Here is a 21,702-nt window from a genome sequence, read left to right as displayed (position 1 = left end):
CGTACACACCTTTTAAAAATGAAAATAAATGGCTTTTATCAAAAATCGCGAACAATTTTTAAGTAATTCGAGTACACTCTATCAAATGGTGATATTTTCAACTTTTGATTCCGACCGGAAATATCCGCCATCCGGATCGGAATTTGAATTTTTTTAGGGGAATGTGGTACTTTTTATTACAGATTCGAATTGTGCGTGACAAAAATAAGAAACTTTTGTATGTGCCTCTGTTAATCTGTACATTTGAAGTTCATTATTTCATCAGTTACTTTCAAGGTCAATTTTAAGATTGACAAAGGCACTTTCAGAAAAAAATGCCTGATACAAAAGTTTCTTATTTATGAAGAGTCCAAGAGTCCAAAATATATATGATAACGAATATGGGAGCAAAATATCATAGTGACAATTAAAAGTCCCTAACAAACTCGTTGGTTCTGTCAACTCGGAAATGCCCAACTTCAGAGTTCTCGGATGCGTGCGTGTTTCTAATCGATATAATCAGCGATATAATGGACGACGGTTATGTCTACTAAGGTTTTATTAGTGCGATGTGTAAACAAGTCGAGCAAACCCTTCGTGAATCAGCTTACGTCCGAAAATAATCACCATCGTAGGTTTTTCATCCTTCTAGCGACGTGAGAGTCGGTTGTTTTCCGACACCGGATGTGTCGTCATGCCGTGTTGGCCAAGTCGGGACATCATGACATATTTTATATGTTAATATTCTAATCGCGAAGTATATATATTTATTGTGAGGCGAACGCGAAAACGTCCCGAAAATGGTTTTGGCGGACCTCGGACGTAAAATTACGTCGGCCCTGCGGTCGCTCAGTAACGCGACTGTCATCAACGAAGAGGTAGGTTTGCGCGTTTATGTTCGCGATATAGCAGCGAGATGGATTTACAAAGATGTTTGTTGTTCAAACAACGAATTAAATTAATTTTTACTCGTAATTTAACATCTTTTTCAGCGTTTCGCTCTTTACTTTAGCGCAGGATGCTTCGCATTTCTTTGTTTTTTGAGAAATAATTCTTGCACTTTCAGTTGTTTCTAATAACCTCGTTGCGTGTTGTCAAGCTTCTGTTTACATCGTAGCTTGGATTCTTTCAAGTTTATCGCGTGATAATTTAATAAATATCGCAAAAGTTTTATTCTCCGTCAGAATGTCATTTCTCGAAAAATAACTCCCGATTTTATATTTTATTAATACTATATTTTTATACATATGTCAATATGTTCCTTTTGGTTTTACAATTTTTTTAATGTTTGTAGTTGGATCTTTATTATGCATTTTTATAAATATACTTTTTTCCTTTCCGACAGGTTTTGAATTCTATGCTAAAGGAGATATGCGCGGCATTGCTTGAAGCTGATGTAAATATTAGATTAGTGAAAAAATTACGAGAAAATGTGCGCCAGGTTATCGATTTTGAAGACATGGCTGGTGGTCTTAATAAAAGGAGGATGATACAAAGTGCAGTCTTCAAGGAACTTGTAAAAGTTAGTTTAATATATCATTTAATATTGTATCTGTAGAGGCAATATAATATTTATAAATATACAGGGTGTTTCAGATCACCCGTCACCCATTTAAAAACTAGAGAAGCGATTATTTCAAAAAAGTAAAAACATTTTCTTTATAAATTGGGAGCGTTCTATTGAATGGTGATATTTTCAACTTTTGGTTCTGGTCGGAAATAGGCGATTCAAACCGGAAGTGCATTGTTTAAAGTGGAAGCCCCTATTTTTCATTGCATATTCTTATAGCTTACCTCGAGAGCTTTCCAAAATACTATAATAAATTATTTTTCCATGAAGTACTTTTCGAGTTATGAGGCTTGAAATAATTTCTTAATTTTACATAAATCATAAAATATCTTGTAAAATATTCATTTTTCGATTATCTTACCTTAATTCTTTTAAGTACAAAATAAGAAGAGAAATCAATTGGTATAAAGAAAACACATAGTTGTTTTTAAGAAAAAATATGGAATTGTTAATTGCAAATTACATATTTTTTCTTAGAAACAACTATGTGTTTTCTTTATACCAATTGATTCCTCTCATTATTTTGTATATAAAAGTATCAAAGTAAGATAATCGAAAAATGAATATTTTACAAAATATTTTATGATTTATGTAAAATATCTTGTAAAATATTCATTTTTCGATTATTTTACCTTAATACTTTTATGTACAAAATAATGAGAGGAATTAATTGGTGTAAAGAAAACATACAGTTGCTTTTAAGAAAAGATATGGAATTGTTAATTGCAAATTACATATTTTTCTTAGAAACAACTATGTGTTTTCTTTACACCAATTAATTCCTCTCGTTATTTTGTACATAAAAGTATTAAAGTAAGATAATCGAAAAATGAATATTTTATGGTTTATGTAAAATTAAGAAATTCAAGCCTTTCAAGCCTCATAACTCGAAAAGTACTTCATGGAAAAATAATTTATTATAGTGTTTTGGAAAGCTCTCGAGGTAAGCTACAAGAATATCCAATAAAAAATAGGGGCTTCCATTTAAAAAAATGCATTTCCGGTCTAAATCGCCTATTTCCGGCCGGAACCAGAAATTGAAAATATCATCACCATTTGATAGAACGCTCCCGATTTATAAAGAAAAAGTTTTTACTTTTTTGAAATAACCACTTCTCTGGTTTTTAAATGGGTGGTACGGGTGGTCTGAAACACCCTGTATAAAAAACTTAAAAACTTGGCAATATAACAGTGACAAATAGTTCTTAGTATTTAAATATATATTCAATTAATAATTTTTTCAGTTGATTGATCCTGGTGTAAAAGCGTATCAACCAGTAAAAGGCCGTCCTAATGTGATTATGTTTGTCGGTTTGCAAGGTTCTGGTAAAACCACCAGTTGTACCAAACTTGCATATCATTATCTTAAGAAAAATTGGAAGGCATGCTTAGTATGTGCTGATACCTTTCGGGCAGGTGCATACGATCAGATAAAACAGAATGCTACAAAAGCTAGAATACCATTTTATGGAAGGTAATTAATTGAAGAAGAAGAAAATATTTATTATATCCTGCTACTTTATTCTTTATGTATCCATACTAATATATAATTCTTTCTAAATTTAGTTATACAGAGGTGGATCCTGTAGCAATTGCACAGGATGGTGTAGACATGTTTAAAAAGGAAGGATATGAGATAATTATTGTAGATACAAGTGGAAGACATAAACAGGAAGAATCATTGTTTGAAGAAATGTTGCAGGTCGCCAATGCTGTGGTAAAATTATAATAAATTTTTTGTTTGCACAAACTCCCTCCTCCCCCCTCGTTTTTTCAATGCTGATAAGTTTTTGTGTGTTGTAGCAACCAGACAATATAATCTTTGTAATGGACGCGACGATAGGTCAAGCTTGTGAAGCACAAGCAAAAGCTTTTAAGGAACGCGTTAATGTTGGTTCTATCATAATTACAAAATTAGATGGCCATGCTAAAGGTGGTGGGGCACTTTCTGCGTGAGTTTTTTTTTTTTTAATTTCTAGTTTAACAGTATCAATGTTTATGATTGTCTAAGATGAGGCATTATATTTGTGTAAAATAAAAGATATAAAACTATCTCTCATATTCTTTTAGAATAAATGATTGTAATAATAATTATTTTCGTAATCAACTGTTTTCCTCTTTTTATTTTTTGGATATCTAATTTTTTTCAGTGTTGCAGCAACACAAAGTCCTGTAATATTTGTTGGTACAGGAGAACATATAGATGATTTAGAACCATTTAAAACAAAACCATTTATTAGTAAATTGCTCGGTATGGGAGATATTGAAGGTCTTATTGACAAAGTAAATGAACTCAATTTGGACGATAACGAAGAATTACTTGAGAAGATCAAACATGGTCAATTTACTTTACGAGATATGTATGAACAATTTCAAAATATTATGAAAATGGGACCATTTTCACAATTAATGGTGAATATCGTACAAGTTTATAGAAAAATTAATTTGTCCTGACATAAGTTTAGTAGAAGAAGATTGGAATAAGATTTATAGTTTGTATTAATATGTAAAAGCTGAAAATATAATAGACTAATATTTTATAATTACTTTTAATTTCACTATATAGGGTATGATTCCTGGATTTAGTCAAGATTTTATGTCAAAAGGAACAGAACAAGAATCAATGGCAAGATTAAAGCGACTGATGACTATTATGGATAGTATGAATGATTCAGGTTTGTATTTAAGATATCACTTTAATGTTTTTTTATGATGATTCCATTTCTTTCTCAGTATTATTTAATATATTGTATATTTATGTTAGAATTGGATAGTAGAGATGGAGCCAAGTTATTTAGTAAACAACCTGGAAGGATAATGAGAGTAGCAAGAGGTTCTGGTGTAACAGAAAAAGAAGTTAAAGATCTAATTACACAGTATACAAAGTTTGCAGCCGTTGTTAAGAAAATGGGAGGCATAAAGGGTTTATTCAAAGCAGGAGATATGGCGAAAAATGTTAATCCTACACAAATGGCAAAACTGAATCATCAAATGGCCAAAATGATGGATCCGCGTGTATTACATCAAATGGGTAAATAATTTTATTTTAATAGATTAATAAATTGGAAATATTCTTGTGTACTTTTATGTGAATTATATAATTTTTTAAATGTATTATATTAAAGAATTATGTTTTACTCAAAAAATGTATAAAATATTTTAAGGATATTTGTTTTACAATTTATTTGTGTCTAAAAACTATCTTTATATTTGTGAAAGCTATTTTTTTTTAATTCTCCTTTATTTATTTAATTATTTTAGGTGGGATGCCAGGATTGCAAAATATAATGAAACAATTACAACAGGGTGCTGCAGGTGGATTGGGAAATTTAATGGGAGGTTTTGGTGGCAAATCTTGAGACAAGATTCCAGGCAGTGCCATTAATAGCCCATTCTTCGACATACTTTATCATTTTTTCAATTGCTCATCAAATCGTTAAAAAAAATACTTTTGATGTAAATGCAATAAATTATTAAAATATGCTACAAAATTCATGCCATAATGGGAATGTTAGCTTATTCTGACATTATTTATAGCCTTTATATCCTTGTATTTTAAATTTTGTTGAGCTTATTTTTTTTAAATGATTTTGTTACTAGTTTTTTTTAATATCGAGTTACATAATTTTATATGGACAAAGTATTATATTCCTATTATATTAAGTATATGCATTTATATGTTGAAGAAAATAAAAAATTAATTTTGGGTGGGTATTATCACAATTAAGCAATAAAGATGCAATTAACATGTAATAAATATGATTATTAATGCAAACATATATAGAAGTATATTTTGTTACAAAAAAAAACAAAGCTTGGTTTTTATTTTCAAGCAAAAACGTAATTTCACATATTTTGTATTCGTAAATGTTAGCACAATTTGATGTTTTAACATATTTCATATTGATAATTATTAGTTTATTGAAGTAATACTTAAAGATAGCAGTAAAATTAATGCAAAATTATTATTCGCGAGTCTTAGATCTTTATTCTAAAACAGATCTTGTTATACATGCTTACAATTTTGAATTATATGGCACGTTTTTTCTTTTAAATTGATTATATAATTTTTTAAGTTTGTCTTCTATATAATCTAATCCAAGATATCTCAGATATCTATTTGTGAAATATATGAAAACAATATATGATAACAACGTAGGAAATATATACAATTCACGCATAATATATAATTTAACGCATGTATATAAATGTCTTTGATTTTACTCAATTACAGGTACAAGTGCTACACCACTCTACTATGGCATGTATAATACTGTATGTGCTTTAAATACCTTAGCAACTTATTTGTACAGAAAAATCTTTGAGCAACTAAGGTAGAGTTTAAAGTATCAAGAAATATATTAGATAGGAATGTAACAATTTCGTGGGAATGCATTTGTTTCAATGTAAAATACTTTAAAGCTTTCAGAGAACAGCTAGGTTTATCGATATTGTGCGCATAGTTGAGAAATTACAATCCTATTGACATCTGTGGCTTACTGTCCGATTCTTTAAATAATCCTTTCGAAATAGTACGAGTCAAAGGAAAAGTTTCGTTTGTACCGTAGCAAGTGCCATTCCAATCGTCAACATTTAAAGATAGAATCATGGCTCCCTTGAAGCCACTTGTACGAATCCATGAGCTCTGCAATACAAATATTTCAAATGCGAATTGATTTCATATATTGAAGATTACACATACAGGGTGTTTCAGATCACCCATTTAAAAACTAGAGAAGTGTTATTTCAAAAAAGTAAAAACATTTTCTTTATAAATCTGGTGCGTTCTATCGAATGGTGATATTTTCAACTTCTGGTTCCGGCCGGAAATAGGCGATTCGGAAGTGCATTTTTTTAAATGGAACCCCCAATTTTTCATTGCATATTCTTGTAGCTTACCACGAGAGCTTTCCAAAACACTATAATAAATTATTTTTCCATGAAGTACTTTCGAGTGATGAGGCTTGAAATCATTTCTTAATTTTACATAAACCATAAAATATCTTGTAAGATATTCATTTTTCGATTATCTTACCTTAATACTTTTATGTACAAAATAGTGAGAGGGATCAGTTGGTGTAAAGAAAACATACAGTTGCTTTTAAGAAAAGATATAGAATTGTTAATTGCAAATTACATATTTTTTCTTAGAAACAACTATGTGTTTTCTTTACACCAATTGATTCCTCTCATTATTTTGTACATAAAAGTATTAAGATAAGATAATCGAAAAATGAATATTTTACAAGATATTTTATGATTTATGTAAAATTAAGAAATTCAAGCCTTTCAAGCCTCATAACTCGAAAAGTACTTCATGGAAAAATAATTTATTATAGTGTTTTGGAAAGTTCTCGAGGTAAGCTACAAGAATGTGCAATGAAAAATAGGGGGTTCCATTTTAAAAAATGCACTTCCGGTCTGAATGGTCTATTTCCGGCCGGAAGCAGAAGTTGAAAATATCACCATTCGATAGAGCGCACCCGATTTATAAAAAAAATGCTTTTACTTTTTTGAAATAACCACTTCTCTAGTTTTTAAATAGGTGGTACGGGTGGTCTGAAACACCCTGTACATACAAATCTTAAAAATATAATACTCAAGGTGTATTTTACTCAAACACAGAAAAATATGGTACCTTGTAATAGATGCTCTCTTCGTTATCATAAGATATCCATTCTCTGTCTTTAAACGTGTACGGTACGCGACTTTCTTTATTGAAGATGCTCACAGCTCCAGATTTTAAAAATTGACAAACTGCGGAATAATTTACAAAGCCCTTTGTACCAAGCTTCCCAAATCCACTAGCTGGAGCTTGTAAATTGTGATTCGATGGATTGTCTAGCTGATAAGAGTGACCGTAAGCTGGTATACCGACGACAATCTTTTCCCGTGGCATCCCTTTGGCCACCCAATATTGAGCAGAGAAATTCACATTTAATGTAGATAAGTAACCCGTTTCTGTACAACGAGGAAAGAGAGGAGCGTTCAGATCCGTAACTGGGAAGTACCAAACATAAAAATGATAATCGTACGACATGAGATTCACAAAGTCGACGTGTCTGTAAAGATAAAAGGATATTCTTTCTTTTTTATATCTTCAAGTATCTTATACAATTATTTTATGTAACGTGCATACTCTGCCATTTCAGGAACGCTATAACTTTGATCTACAATGGCCTGCGGCGCCGCGACTGCTACTGTCAGGAGTAATTTTTGCCCGCTACGATCAAATTCCTTCCGTAATTCCTGTAATAGCTGCACAAAATGTATCTTTTCGCGATCGTCAGCTCCTATCCACGCTGGAAACTCCCAATCAACGTCGAAGCCGTCCAAATGATAAGTCTTGGTTACATTTAATACTGATCTTATAAATCTGGATACAAAGAGACGTTACTTATTACATATTCTCTAGAATGTATTATACCTCTCATACATGCAATCAGTGTTTGCTGTAGATAATTTCAAAATTATCTAGATAAAGATAAAGATAAAAATCCGTAAATTTATCTTAGATGAGATAAAGGTGATTTTGCTTTTACTTAATCTAGATGAAAGATGAGATAATTATTGCGATAATCTAGATAATTATTTAGATATTTTTGTTTATTTTAGAAGACTATAAATATTTGTAAAAAATGTGACGCAGATTATAAATGAGATATTAAAATCATAAACACACATATTCTTTCTCTTTTCCTAAAGAATATTTAAATAATAGCAAAAAGGTATATAAATGATATGATAAATATTTATTTATTAATTTATATTTATAATATATTTATAATATATTAATAATATAATAATGATATATTTATAATATATTAATAATAATATTAATAATAATAATATAAAAAACATATTTTAGATATTTTAGATAGATTTTTAGAAGCTTGCTTTAGATTTTTGGAAAACTTTTTTGCATAATGAAAACGTTATCTTAGATAATTTTCAGATAAGATGACATATATTTTTCATCTAAGATAAAGATACTTTGTATTTCTGCATCTAGTTAAAAATAAAAATGGTTCATTTCTTTATCTAGATGATTATCTAGATAATTTTATCTAGATACCAGCAAACACTGCATGCAATGAAAAATTGAAAATGAAAACGTACTTTTTTCTATTTGCATGTGTCTTGACCATCTCGGAAAATCCATCATGGAGCTCATTATTTCCGCCGGCGCTAATCATGACCTTCAATTTAGGTTCGCGATTCTTTAAAGCGACCACCTGCTTGTACACCCATGCATTGTCTCCTATGTCGAGCATGCTGTTTACCACGCTCGCAAAACCCACGATAATATGCGTACAAATATGAGGGTCAATGTGCGACGGACTGAGCTCCCCCGACGTGTTCAGGTCCCACGGTATTGTGTAGTAGCATACGATGACCTGGCTGAATGCAGGATAGATTTCTGACATAAGTACACGTAGCGAGCTCGCGTTTATCCTAGATAGACTTCGGATGATCGAAAAACATTTTCTTTACGTATGATTGATCATCAATAAAGTGTGGATTATGGAAGTAGTTTTTTGTTAAAATAAAATAAACAAAGTTAAAGGCTCCTCTAAATTAACAAATAATGAATAATAAAAGGCAGTAAAGAGCCAACGCAGTTGTAGGGCGTGGATAAAATAATTTCCAAGACAGCAATTCAATTTTAACGATCCTTTCGCTTTATTCCAAACGTTTCGGACTCAATTCGAGCCTTCTTCAGTGATTCTAATAAACACAAAGAAAAGATAAATAAATCAACTGAGGAAAAAAATTAAAAACGCAATATCAATAAATGCAAAAGAGAGGAAAAAGCATAGTCACATGTATGCATGATCTATAAGAGCGACGCGACTTCGTCAAGGCTGGTCCATCTGAGAAAGCACGATGCAAAAAGCCCTCTCAGCGGTACAAAGCGCGAAGAGCGATGCACTGACAAAATAAATAAAACCAAAACTAGTCACACATCTTAAAAAAGAGAAATTCATTGACACTAATTAAAGGCCACACACTCACTCGGACAAGAGACAATTGAATTGCTGTCTTGGAAATTATTTTATCCACGCCCTACAACTGCGTTGGCTCTTTACTGCCTTTTATTATTCATTATTAGTTTTTTATTACTTCACGCCTTACATCTGCATTGGCTCGATATTGCCTAATTATTTAGTTAAATTTATATATTTTATACTTGAGCCGACAAGTTAGTTAATTTATTTTCTTTACCTTGATGTAAAATAAAGGCTTAGAACCCGCGGCGTAGGATGACACTACGGAATGACAAATCAAATAAATAATTAAAAGACAGATCTCGAATGTTAATGAGAAAATAAAGAAGAATGTCTGTCAAAAAATTCTAAATAATAAAAAGCTGAAGGACAAACGCACGTTTCGATCTGTTACAGATCCTTTTCAATGTCTTAATAAATATAAAGTTAAAATACTGTAGCTAAAGAAGGTCAGATGGACCTTAAGAACGGTTAAAAATTATTTAAATAACGCAAGAACAATGGTCGATATGAATTTGGTCAAAAACGCATATACAGAGTAAGCCATTTTAATCTACGCACTGAAATATCTCAAAATCTATAAGTTTAAGACAAAAATGATTCAGACAAAAGTTGTATGGCTTGAAGGGGTACATAAGATGGTGGCTATTAGTTCAACCTTGAAGAGTCACCTCCAACTTTTTAAATGGGACACCCTACATACTTCTACATATTCTTGTAGCTTGCCTTAAGAGCTTTCCAAAACACTATAATAAAGTATTTTTTCATTGAATATTTTCTGAGTTATGAGGCTTAAAATAATTTTTTAATTTTACATAAACCATAAAATACCTTGTAAAATATTCATTTTTTGATTATCTTACCTTAATATTTTTTTATGTACAAAATAATAAGAGGAATCGATTGGTGTAAAGAAAACATATAATTGTTTCGAAAAAAAATATATAATTGTTAATTGCAAATTACATATTATTTCTTCGAAACAATTATGTTTTCTTTACACCAATTGATTCCTCATTATTTTGTACATAAAAGTATTAAGGTAAGATAATCGAAAAATAAATATTTTACTAGATATTTTATAGTTTATGTAAAATTAAGATATTATTTTAAGCCTCATAACTCGAAAAGTACTCAATGAAAAAATACTTTATTCTAGTGTTTTGGAAAGCTCTCGAGGCAAGCTACAAGAATATGCAAAAGTATATAGGGTGTCCTATTTAAAAAAGTTGGAGATGACCTTCACGTGACTTTCAAGTGACTCTTCAAGGTCAAACTAATGGCACCATCTTATGTCTCCCTTCAAGCCATACATCTTTTGTCTGAAACATTTTTGTCTTAAACTTACAGATTTTGAGATATTTCAGTGCGTAGATTAAAATAGCCTACCTTGTATAAGAGAAAGTTCGTAAAAAGTACAAATTTGAACGGCTATAAAAAGCTGTAAAGAGAATACAGCTCCTTATTCCGTACAGTCATCTTAAGCCTTTGTTTTATATCAATTCGATTTATTATCATACGGACCGTTAACGCTTATTTGTTTTTGTTTTTCTTCACCTGGTTGCATTGCGGTGGTATTGTTCCGATGCACCGACACTTGTGTTCCTGTCCGCATTCTGATTCTCCTTCGTCGATTCGGCGTACATCCGAGCCCGACGTAGCCACGTAGCAATCTTGGCATTGTCAATTTGCTCCTCCACGAATCTATCGGCTTTCGGGGCCCTCAGAACGAGTATTCCGAACCAGGCGCGCGTGATAAATAGAACCCCGACGATTAGGAATGTCAAAGTAAGGCAAACGACTTGCGTTCTCCAGCGTGGTCTGAAAGAAGGGCATTTATCTTGTATATATTTAAACTTTATTCACTTCAACTTTGCAGTCAAGAAGTGGGACTTGGTTTATAATGTTTCCTTAGCTTCATTCATACATACTTCGTTTCCTCATTCACTCCCTATCTCGTACACTTATATATCTATCCTATCTAATCACAGTCTGTAATCAGTTTTTTTGAACAAAAATAAAAAACTCAAAAACAAAAAAAAACTAAAAACTTTAACATTTCCTCCTCCAAAATATACCTAGTTCACTTCTCCTATTTTCTTTGCCTTTTCTTTCCAGGATTTCTACAATATATCCCTTTTAACATCTAAAATTTCATTCCTTATTTTCTGTATCCTACTCTCCTCTGTATTTCCTAATTTGTCAAACTATCCTTTTGTCATTTCACATTCTCTAACAAAATGATTCAAATTATTCCTTCCATTACAGAATACACATTTCCTATTCTTTTCCTCAGGCAATATTTATTCTCCTCTTCCACGTTTCCACATCTCAATCTTGCTAAAGCTATAATACCTTTATTTAAATACCATTTGTCTACCGATTCTTTGGGCATTTATTTTGTATTTATATAAACTTTATTCACTTCAACTTCATAGTCAAGAAGCAGGATTTGGTTTACAATGTTTCTTAGCCTCGTTCAAACATACTTCGTTTCCTCATTCACTCCCTATCTCGTACACTTATATATCTATCCTATCTAATTATCCTATCTAATTACAACTAATCAGTCTTTTTGAACAAAAACAAAAAACTCAAAAACAAAAAAAACTAAAAACTTTAACATTTCCTCCTCCAAAATATACCTGGTTCATTTCTCCTATTTTCTTTCTCTTCATTTTTTTTTCAGAATTTCCACAATATATCCCTTTTAACATTATCTAAAACTTCATTCCTTATTTTTTTGTATTTTACTCTGCTCTGTATTTCCTAATTTGTCATTTCACATTCTCTAACAAAATGATTCAAATTATTCTCTTTTCTTTCTCTCCTTCATTTTTTTGGCTTTTCTTTCCAAAATTTCACAATATATCTCTTTTAACATCGTCTAAAGCTTCATTCCTTATTTTTTGTATCCTACTCTGCTCTGTATTTCCTAATTTGTCATTTCACATTCTCTAACAAAATGATTCAAATTATCCTCTTTTCTTTCTCTCCTTCATTTTTTTGGCTTTTCTTTCCAAAATTTCACAATATATCTCTTTTAACATCGTCTAAAGCTTCATTCCTTATTTTTTGTATCCTACTCTGCTCTGTATTTCCTAATTTGTCATTTCACATTCTCTAACAAAATGATTCAAATTATCCTCTTTTCTTTCTCTCCTTCATTTTTTTGCCTTTTCTTTCCAAAATTTCACAATATATCCCTTTTAACATCATCTAAAACTTCATTCCTATTTTTTGTATCCTACTCTGCTCTGTATTTCCTAATTTGTCATTTCACATTTCCTAACAAAATGATTCAAATTATCCCTTCCCTTATCACAAAATGTACATTTCCTACTCTTTTCCTCAGCCAATATTTATTCTCCTCCATGTTTTCACATCTCAATCTTGCTAAAGCTACAATACCTTTATTTAAATCTCATTTGTCTACCGATCTTTTGGGCATTTATCCACTATTAAAGCGTCGTGTCAAGGTACTCAAATAATACGAATAATTGCGCACACACAAGGGACTGTCGCGGATTCAGAGGATCGCGTTTACGCGAAGCAACTTCCGATTAATTCTTCGCTTAATCATCCTTCGTGACAAGAAGCGTGAAAGCTAGGAATGACGTATGAATTTACCGTAGTGCGAAAAATCGATACAAAATTTCCTCCCTTTCTGCCTCTCTCTCTCTCTCTCTCTTTCTCTCTCACACACACGATACACGTTTCATTAAGCAATCTCGAAGAATACGAGTATGTTTACGCAAACGCGATACCCTCGCCCTCCTTATCACTCCTTCGACATAGGTGACAAAAAAATATCATTATACATAAAAATATATATACTCACTGTCGTATATCGGTTAATAATTCATACTTGGCCTGTGGCACAGGTATTTGGTTAACCATTGAATGATTTTGTTATTCTTACGATATTGTCGAGCGATGGGCTTTTTTGTGAAAAAAAAGAAACGAGACGAGCGATCGAACAAGCGTGTTTTTTTTTTCTATCGTCGACGATGAAGAGTCGAAGAGTTTGACAATTCGCTACCGATAACGACCGAAGGCAAAACGTTGGAACGCGCACAAAAACGAGCCGAGATCGCACGTAGATCTAGGTATCTAGGTATCCATAGGCGGATTACGGATGGCAACAAGCGAGGAATTCGCGTTATGTTTACGACAATTGCATAAGGACGCGATGGGTGTGTTTCATCGCGAATTTTACCGAATATGTATTGATATATATAGGCAACAATAATCGAGATCAACCGACGTATGCATGTGTATATGTATTGTACATATGTAACACGATACAAACGAGATGACGACGCGTCAAACGTGTCGTTCCTTCGAACACGGATGGGTTCCGCCGATTGGTTCGGAAATGTACTTCTAGGGGGCGTACATACAGGGTGGACCAAAAGTCTGGATACAGAATATCGAATATCTCGTATGCAAGAATGCATTTTAGAACAAAATGCTTTAGACAAAAGTTGTAAGGATTAAAAAGATGTATTTAACTGTAATATCCATTTGATATTGAGTGGCGTCGCCGAGGTCAGAGCAAGGTTAACTTGAATTTTTTTAATGAAACCCCCTATTTTTCATTGTATATTCTTGTAGCTTACCTCGAGAGCTTTCCAAAACACTATAATAAAGTATTTCTTCATTGAATACTTTTCGAGTTACGAGACTTGAAGTAATTTCTTAATTTTACGTAAACCGTAAAATATCTTGTAAAATATATATTCATTTTTCGATTATTTTACCTTAATACTTTTATGTACAAAATAATAAGAGGAATCAATTGGTGTAAAGATAACGCATAATTGTTTTAAAAAAATGTAATTGTTAATTATAAATATATTTTACGGTTTATGTAAAATTAAAAAATTACTTCAAGCCTCATCATTCGAAAAGTACTCAATGAAGAAATACTTTATTATAGTGTTTTGGAAAGCTCTCGAGATGAGCTACAAGAATATGTAATGAAAAATAGGGTTCCATTAAAAAAATTCAAGTCGACTTTGCCCTGACCTTGGCCATGCCATTCATTCAATGTCAAATGGATCTTACATTTAAATACATCTTTTTCATTCTTACAACTTTTGTCTAAAGTATTTTGTTCTAAAATGCATTCTATACGAGATATTCGACTGTATCCAGACTTTTGGTCCAACTTGTACATCTGTCAAAGTCTGTTCATTTTAGTTGCATACTAGATTTTCAAAGCACGGACGCATAAGATACTTAGATGTAGCATTATATCAATCATTTGTTGCAATCTTTTTTTTGTAAAGAAATGATTTGTACAAACTAGAATTACTTATATTGAGATTACACACATATATTTTTTTTTTGCACATTACATATATATATATATATATATATATATATATATACATATTATATATACATTTGTATATTAAATAATATAGGAATGTTTTTTTTTAAGTACATGTAAGCGTGTAACAAAATATATGTATACATTGTCATAAATATATAGCACCACATATATATCGTCTAATTCGGAAAACTATATTATTTTTAAATTATATAAAAAGGAGAGAAAAATATATATTTTATATAATAAAATATAAAAAAACTTAATGGAAAAATTAAATACTCAGAGATTAAAATATAATATAAACACATTCGAGGAATTACTATTGTTTTCTATTATTTAATTAAATGAAGTGCCAATCACAGATCAACATTGGTGTGAAATTATATTAAATTATATTTAATTATTTTAAATTATTTCTTATCGTATTATTTAAATTATATTAATTATATTAAAACTTACAGGAGCTAAGGAAGAAACTTGTAGTATGTTCTATTAAATTTAAGATTTTGTATCTGATGTACGATATTGCGAATCACATGAAACAGTGGATTATTAGTGAGATAACAAGACGTCATCCTCGGGGCTTGGTAAACGTCGGTAACGTTCTTGCGTTACCAAATATACAGATAAGCCACCAAATAATATAAATAGCAATCCTATACAGTTTATTAGTATTCCTTCACCCACAAACTTTTGATAATCATCTCTGAAATTTCAAGTCAAATAATATATCTTTGTAGTTGACTGCTTGTCAATTTTTAAGTTTTTGATAAATGAATTGCTATTACCGTAATGAGAAGAATGCCTTCTCATTGAGTCCCAATAAACATGATGCGATCGCAGAAATAAAGGCTGCAATGCCAAAATATACATGTATTGGCATATAAGAGGCTCGTAATGAAGATTGTAATCCAGGGAAGAGGAATGAAATGCATCCAGCAACCCACTGTAAATAAGAGATAAGTAAAGCATGTATCTCACAATTTAAGATTATTGGAGACAATTTTTATAAATTTACCTGACAGCAAAATAATATTACAGTTGTTAATCCCACCCAGCTATGTAGTGTATACATATTTGGTATAGGAGGTGAAACTAAATTATGACTGTCAAAGACTGCTACTAAAGCAATCACTGTTAATAATATGATAAATAACATCATTCCTGCATGAGTAAGCTTTAGTCGGCGTTTGCGGGCGTTTCTTTGCGTTCTATAGATAAGCATAGCTAGGGAATGGAAAACACAATTCTCATGTATAATATATATATATATATATATATATATATATATATATATATATATATATATATAACTCATAATGATGACAGAAAATCAATTCTATATATCAATTCTAAATTATACCATTTAATTCTATATTATTCTATTTTTTTAATTCTATATTATACCATTAGCATACAGAAACACGAATCCTATAGTCATTAACAAGGGATGCCAGTTAAACTCAAGCTGCGGATCAGACTTCCACGAGAAACCTCCTCTATAGACACTTGTCCATATGATTACCAAAAGTAAAAGGAGCGCACCACATGCCTGATGAAGGCTGAGAAGTGGAATGAAACCTTCCATAGAGTGAGATTGGGGTGATTCTATTTGATCCATATCTAAAATGTTTTGCATCACATAAATAATAATATCATTACATTAAATAATAATATATAAATAATTATATATTTAGATAAATATAACATGCATCTTTAAAAAATAGAAAATATATGCTCTATTTGTATATATTCAACGTAAATACTTGAATATTGTATGAAATTATGAGACACAAATTTATAAAATTCTTAGCTGATGTACATACCTAGACATCTCACATATTCATATGGATAATTTGACATTATATAATTTTTTAAATAATTCCCAAATAATTATAATGAAATTCTCTCCCCTTTTTTATCAATATATTAATAAACGAATTTTTTTAGAAGCAACAGGTCAAGAATAAAAGGTTTGATAGAAGACATACAGAACAGGAAAAATCTTTATGTAAAAAATAATAGAAGGAAAAAAATAAGATATGTCGTCTTTATATGACAGTTACATATTTAATGTCAATCAATTAAGATAATAGCAAAAAAAAATCAATCTTATATGTGTGATACGTTTACACGAAATTAAAAAAAAAAGAAAAGGTCAGCATTTCATGAAACAAAGTCGTGTGCTATTATTAAATGACTGAACATATGTTTCATCATGCACATACGCAGCTGATGCTGATGTAGAATTAAAGTGTGACGGTTGTCATTTTTATCTATTAAATGAAGCGATATATTTTTAAATTGCCTTTTATCGGTTTTTTGATGACCTGGTGATATTTATATGTAGAAAAAGCAATATATATATAGACAAAAGCTAGCAATATATATAGCAAAAGCTTTCAACAAATACAGCGAGACATTTATCGCGTACCTCTTTTCAGCTTTTTGCGAATAATACTGCGCGGAGATATCAACAAGTATGTAGTGCACATAGTGGATAGATACACACACACACACACACACATATATATACAGGGTGGACCAAAAGTCTGGATATAGTCGAATATCTCGTATAGAATGCATTTTAGAACAAAATGCTTTAGATAAAAGTTGTAAGGATTAAAAAGATGTATTTAAATGTAATATCCATTTGACATTGAATGACGTCGCCAAGGTCAGGGCAAAGTCAACTTGAATTTTTTTAATGGAACCCCCTATTTTTCATTTCATATTTTTGTAGCTTACCTCGAGAGCTTTCCAAAACACTATAATAAAGTATTTCTTCATTGAGTACTTTTCGAATGATGAGGCTTGAAGTAATTTCTTAATTTTACATAATAAAAACCGTAAAATATCTTGTAAAATATATATTCATTTTTCGATTATTTTACCTTAATACTTATTATATTATTTTTAAAGATTTTTAATATAAATTGTTGTAAATGTACATTAATATTGTATTTATATTAATATTAAAATATTTTTAAAATATTAGTATTAATAATAATTATGTACAAAATAATGGAAGGAATCAATTGGTGTAAAGAAAATACATAATTGTTTCGAAAAAAAAATGTGATTTGCAATTAACAATTACATTTTTTTAAACAATTATGCGTTTTCTTTACCCAATTGATTCCTCTCATTATCTTGTACATAAAAGTATTAAGGTAAAATAATCGAAAAATGAATATTTTACAAGATATTTTACGGTTTACGTAAAATTAAGAAATTACTTCAAGCCTCGTAACTCGAAAAGTATTCAATGAAAAAATACTTTATTATAGTGTTTTGGAAAGCTCCCGAGGTAAGCTACAAAAATATACAACGAAAAATAGGGGGTTCCATTAAAAAAATTCAAGTTGACCTTGCCCTGACCTCGGCGACGCCACTCAATGTCAAATGGATATTACAGTTAAATACATCTTTTTAATCCTTACAACTTTTGTCTAAAGCATTTTGTTCTGAAATGCATTCTATACGAGATATTCGATATTCTGTATTCAGACTTTTGGTCCACCCTGTATATATATGTCATGATGCGCAGTCCATAATAAATAAAACATTTAAGTTCTTATCGATTTTTGCTTAAGTTAAGAATTAGCGTTTAAAAAGTTTTTGTACAAAGATGGAAAAGTGAAATAGCATTGAGATTAAAATTTTAAAATGTAATTCGCGAATTGTGCGAATATCGAGCCGAAAGTGCAATTATGGGAATCGATAAGGAAACGCGTTTTTATAAAGATGTGTACGATTCATGAGTGCCTCGTTTGCGAATCATCACAGCCAATTATATCGGTTTTGTGCCTAGGGTATTAGCAACGATTGACCAATCAGAGAATCCTATTTTGAATTAGCCAATCGGATGTCACCTGTACGATTCTCGTGTCACACGTGCGCAGATATGAAACGTCAGTACTGTCATCTATATGTCGATAACATCAGCTGCTATTATATCGGCGTATGATGACACACGAACGTTATTAATTATGATTCTATTGGGATTTTCCGATATTCAAATTTTAAATAGGAATACATACGTATGCACATATCTTTTAAAGACTTTTAATATAAATTGTTGTAAATGTATAATATTAATATTGTATTTATTTATATTAAAATATTTTTAAATATTAGTATTAATATTAACGTTTACTTATTTTATGCACTAAAATATTATTAATATTTATTAGTATATTTTAGTTAGTTAAAACTCCAGATATATATTTTAATTTTGTGATTTACACTAAATTATACATACATATACAGTAGTTATTTGAGATTTACTTTACAACACATAAATCTATATTACAATGTATTGTACAAAAAAATTAAATTTAATGTACAAATTATATATATATATTTTTTTTTTTAATGTTGAGGTAAATTAATCAAAAGACAATATTATATTAATGTATCTTCAGAACGAAGGTATTCTCCAATATCGGCTTGGTGAAAGCAAATTGTTGCCATAGGATCTGCATGTTTGCAGTCAGCTGTACTTTTTGCAGCAACTCCAAATCCCTGTAAATATTTAATGAATAATAATTATAAGTAAGTTTTTTACATATGTATATTTTTTACATATGTATTTTTACATATGTATATTGTATCATTATTTTCATTATAAATTAATAATGTATAAACAAATATATAATGAATATCTTAAAAATGTTAAATTTAAGTAAATATATTTAATTAAATAATTTACTTACCAATGGCACATCACTCATGGAAAATACAACGACACCTTGATATTGAGAAGTGCCTTCTGTTATACGAGCAAGACCTGATTTCATAATGTGATGTCCATATAAAAATTGTTGTTCTGCCGAGGATTTCACCCAAATTTTATGCTTAACAAATAATTATCTGTGATTACATTTATACATATCTCTTATCAATTTCATTTAATTTCAGATACTTACTTGTGCATATGGCGCTAAATAATGCAACGCAGTGACGTGCAGCCTAAACTTTCCTGATTTTGTGAATTTACCAAAACAAGTACCTACGCTCAACAAATGATCTGATCCCACGGTACTTGCTAAAGATAAAATCTTTTCTGACACATAATATACTCTGTCTTTATTCTCTCGGAAACAATACACGCCGTCTGGTCGATCTATCAAATTTTTTACATTGGAACCCATACTATAACAATCAATTTTGATAATCATTAAATTTCTATACTTTTTAAAGGTCTCTACATCTAACACTTAAATGAAACTTTTATGCAAAATAAAAAATTTAGATAAATTAAATCATTAATTGAATTATCAAAATAAGTTAATTCAATAATTCAATCAATAATTTAATTAAATTGAAATAAACAATTCAACAAATTACTTACTACTTTGTCAACTTCTCGAATACAAGCTTTGTTCTCTCTTCCGACAATTGCTTCATTTTTGCAGATATATAAATTATATAAACATTTATCCTGTCTTTGTTTACAAAGGATCACAATCGTAGGAAGACACGTGCTAACCAAAAAAGAGATACACTTTTCGTTACGATTGAAAAAAAAAATTCTTTTTCGACTCGTTCACCAGATGGCGTGATCATCGCGTAACGATTTAAAGCACAAGTTGCGGTAAGGTGCAATTTCATTGACGCTAAAAAGTAGCGTCAACCATTGGTTAAACAATGAAGCAACTACTTACTTCTTTGTTCAACCAATGGTTGATGCTACTTTTTAGCATCAACCATTGGTTGAACAAAGAAGTAAGTAGTTGCTTCATTGTTTAACCAATGGTTGACGCTAAAAAGTAGCGGAAAAGTATATATATATAAAAGTATATATATATATATATATATATATATATATATATATATACAGGGTGTCCCAAAACTCATAATCAATCTTTTAAAGACATTCCTGGGATCATTTGGATATATATATATATATATATATATATATATATGTCATATTTTATTGGTACATATACATATACATATATATATATATATATATATATATACAGGGTGTCCGTAAATTTTCGACCTTAATGAAATAAATAAGTAGATTGGCTCGAATTAACAAGAAATGACCGGTATTGCTTTGGGATTGTCGCAATAATTAACGAAATATTAAATAAAAAAGATCGGCCAATCTGCGTGAGTAAAAGCGCGCGGCGACGAGAGTCATCCCACCGTAATCCGATACTACGAACGCGGCGAAGCGGTGGGCGGGTCGCTCTCCGAGACATGATGGTGGTTTGCGATATATCGCAATACCGCGCCGAAAAATGACCCGCCCCCCTTTTCGTGGCGAGAAAATGATGCGCTATCATTTCCACACCACCTTGCGGTAGATAGCATGGTGCGCTTTTTTTATAGTGGTTTCCCCCATAGGCCTATTCCACTCTCAATTTAAAAATTATTCAAAATGCCATTTACTATACGCTGAATATATCGTAAATGTAAAAAATTAATGGACAGTACCTTTACAAAAATTCGTGGTTGAAAATTCCTCGATAAAATGTATTGCACACGTTGATAATGTGATACGATGATAAAATTCTTCAAGAATCCTTTCTTCATCTCGTACACGAAGACGCACTGCTGGACCGGTTATCCCGATATTATGCACGACACTCAGTTTCACATAATTATTGCACAACACGTAAAATTGTACGGCCACTTGGTTTTCGTGCACGCCCGAGAAATGATTCCATGTAAATTGCGGCCGCACGATAAGTATTTTCTCCCGCTAGTCCGTATGCCACAATCATATCCGTATATTCCTGCAGAGTACACTTCATTTTCACTGGTAATTAACTGCGCGAACATAAGAT

The 21,702-nt window shown here is 30.8% G+C and overlaps 4 protein-coding genes across 9 annotated transcripts; 1 reads left to right on the top strand and 3 right to left on the bottom strand.

Moving 5' to 3' along the window:
- The first annotated feature begins 779 nt into the window (after positions 1-779).
- Positions 780-5,058, top strand: LOC105249315 (signal recognition particle 54 kDa protein). Its single transcript, XM_011254681.3, has 9 exons — positions 780-857; positions 1,325-1,501; positions 2,794-3,023; positions 3,116-3,266; positions 3,353-3,501; positions 3,700-3,961; positions 4,116-4,224; positions 4,314-4,580; positions 4,811-5,058. Exons 1-9 carry the CDS (start codon positions 780-782, stop codon positions 4,906-4,908), a joined length of 1,521 nt encoding a protein of 506 aa, XP_011252983.1. The 3' UTR covers positions 4,909-5,058.
- A 315-nt stretch (positions 5,059-5,373) lies between these two features.
- Positions 5,374-13,932, bottom strand: LOC105249314 (acidic mammalian chitinase). 4 transcript variants are annotated; one of them, XM_025413303.1, is made up of 6 exons: positions 13,189-13,376; positions 11,116-11,379; positions 8,669-8,950; positions 7,689-7,925; positions 7,188-7,611; positions 5,374-6,194 (listed from the first exon to the last, which is right to left on the bottom strand). In XM_025413303.1, exons 2-6 carry the CDS (start codon positions 11,202-11,204, stop codon positions 6,021-6,023), a joined length of 1,206 nt encoding a protein of 401 aa, XP_025269088.1. In that variant the 5' UTR covers positions 11,205-11,379; positions 13,189-13,376; the 3' UTR covers positions 5,374-6,020. The 4 variants fall into 4 exon arrangements, with proteins under 4 accessions (XP_025269088.1, XP_025269086.1, XP_025269085.1 ...); XM_025413301.1 differs by lacking the exon at positions 13,189-13,376 and adding an exon at positions 12,204-13,182; XM_025413300.1 differs by lacking the exon at positions 13,189-13,376 and adding an exon at positions 12,970-13,182.
- Positions 13,933-15,244: 1,312 nt separating this feature from the next.
- Positions 15,245-17,415, bottom strand: LOC105249325 (cytochrome b561). Of its 3 annotated transcripts, none has more exons than XM_025413304.1 (5): positions 17,334-17,415; positions 16,307-16,522; positions 15,918-16,126; positions 15,688-15,845; positions 15,245-15,605 (listed from the first exon to the last, which is right to left on the bottom strand). In XM_025413304.1, the coding sequence occupies exons 1-5, from the start codon at positions 17,392-17,394 to the stop codon at positions 15,452-15,454; spliced, it is 798 nt and encodes a 265-aa protein (XP_025269089.1). In that variant the 5' UTR covers positions 17,395-17,415; the 3' UTR covers positions 15,245-15,451. The 3 variants fall into 3 exon arrangements, with proteins under 3 accessions (XP_025269089.1, XP_025269091.1, XP_025269090.1); XM_025413306.1 differs by lacking the exon at positions 17,334-17,415 and adding an exon at positions 17,208-17,327; XM_025413305.1 differs by lacking the exon at positions 17,334-17,415 and adding an exon at positions 16,726-17,194.
- Positions 17,416-19,277: 1,862 nt separating this feature from the next.
- Positions 19,278-20,441, bottom strand: LOC105249313 (60S ribosome subunit biogenesis protein NIP7 homolog). Its single transcript, XM_011254679.2, has 4 exons — positions 20,256-20,441; positions 19,831-20,056; positions 19,618-19,758; positions 19,278-19,426 (listed from the first exon to the last, which is right to left on the bottom strand). Exons 1-4 carry the CDS (start codon positions 20,309-20,311, stop codon positions 19,307-19,309), a joined length of 543 nt encoding a protein of 180 aa, XP_011252981.1. The 5' UTR covers positions 20,312-20,441; the 3' UTR covers positions 19,278-19,306.
- Positions 20,442-21,702: the final 1,261 nt, after the last annotated feature.

The sequence above is a fragment of the Camponotus floridanus genome, unplaced genomic scaffold (assembly GCF_003227725.1).
Source record: "Camponotus floridanus strain SB8 unplaced genomic scaffold, Cflo_v7.5 scaffold65, whole genome shotgun sequence".
NCBI lineage: Eukaryota > Metazoa > Arthropoda > Insecta > Hymenoptera > Formicidae > Camponotus > Camponotus floridanus.
This window is presented reverse-complemented; position numbering and strand designations above follow the sequence as displayed.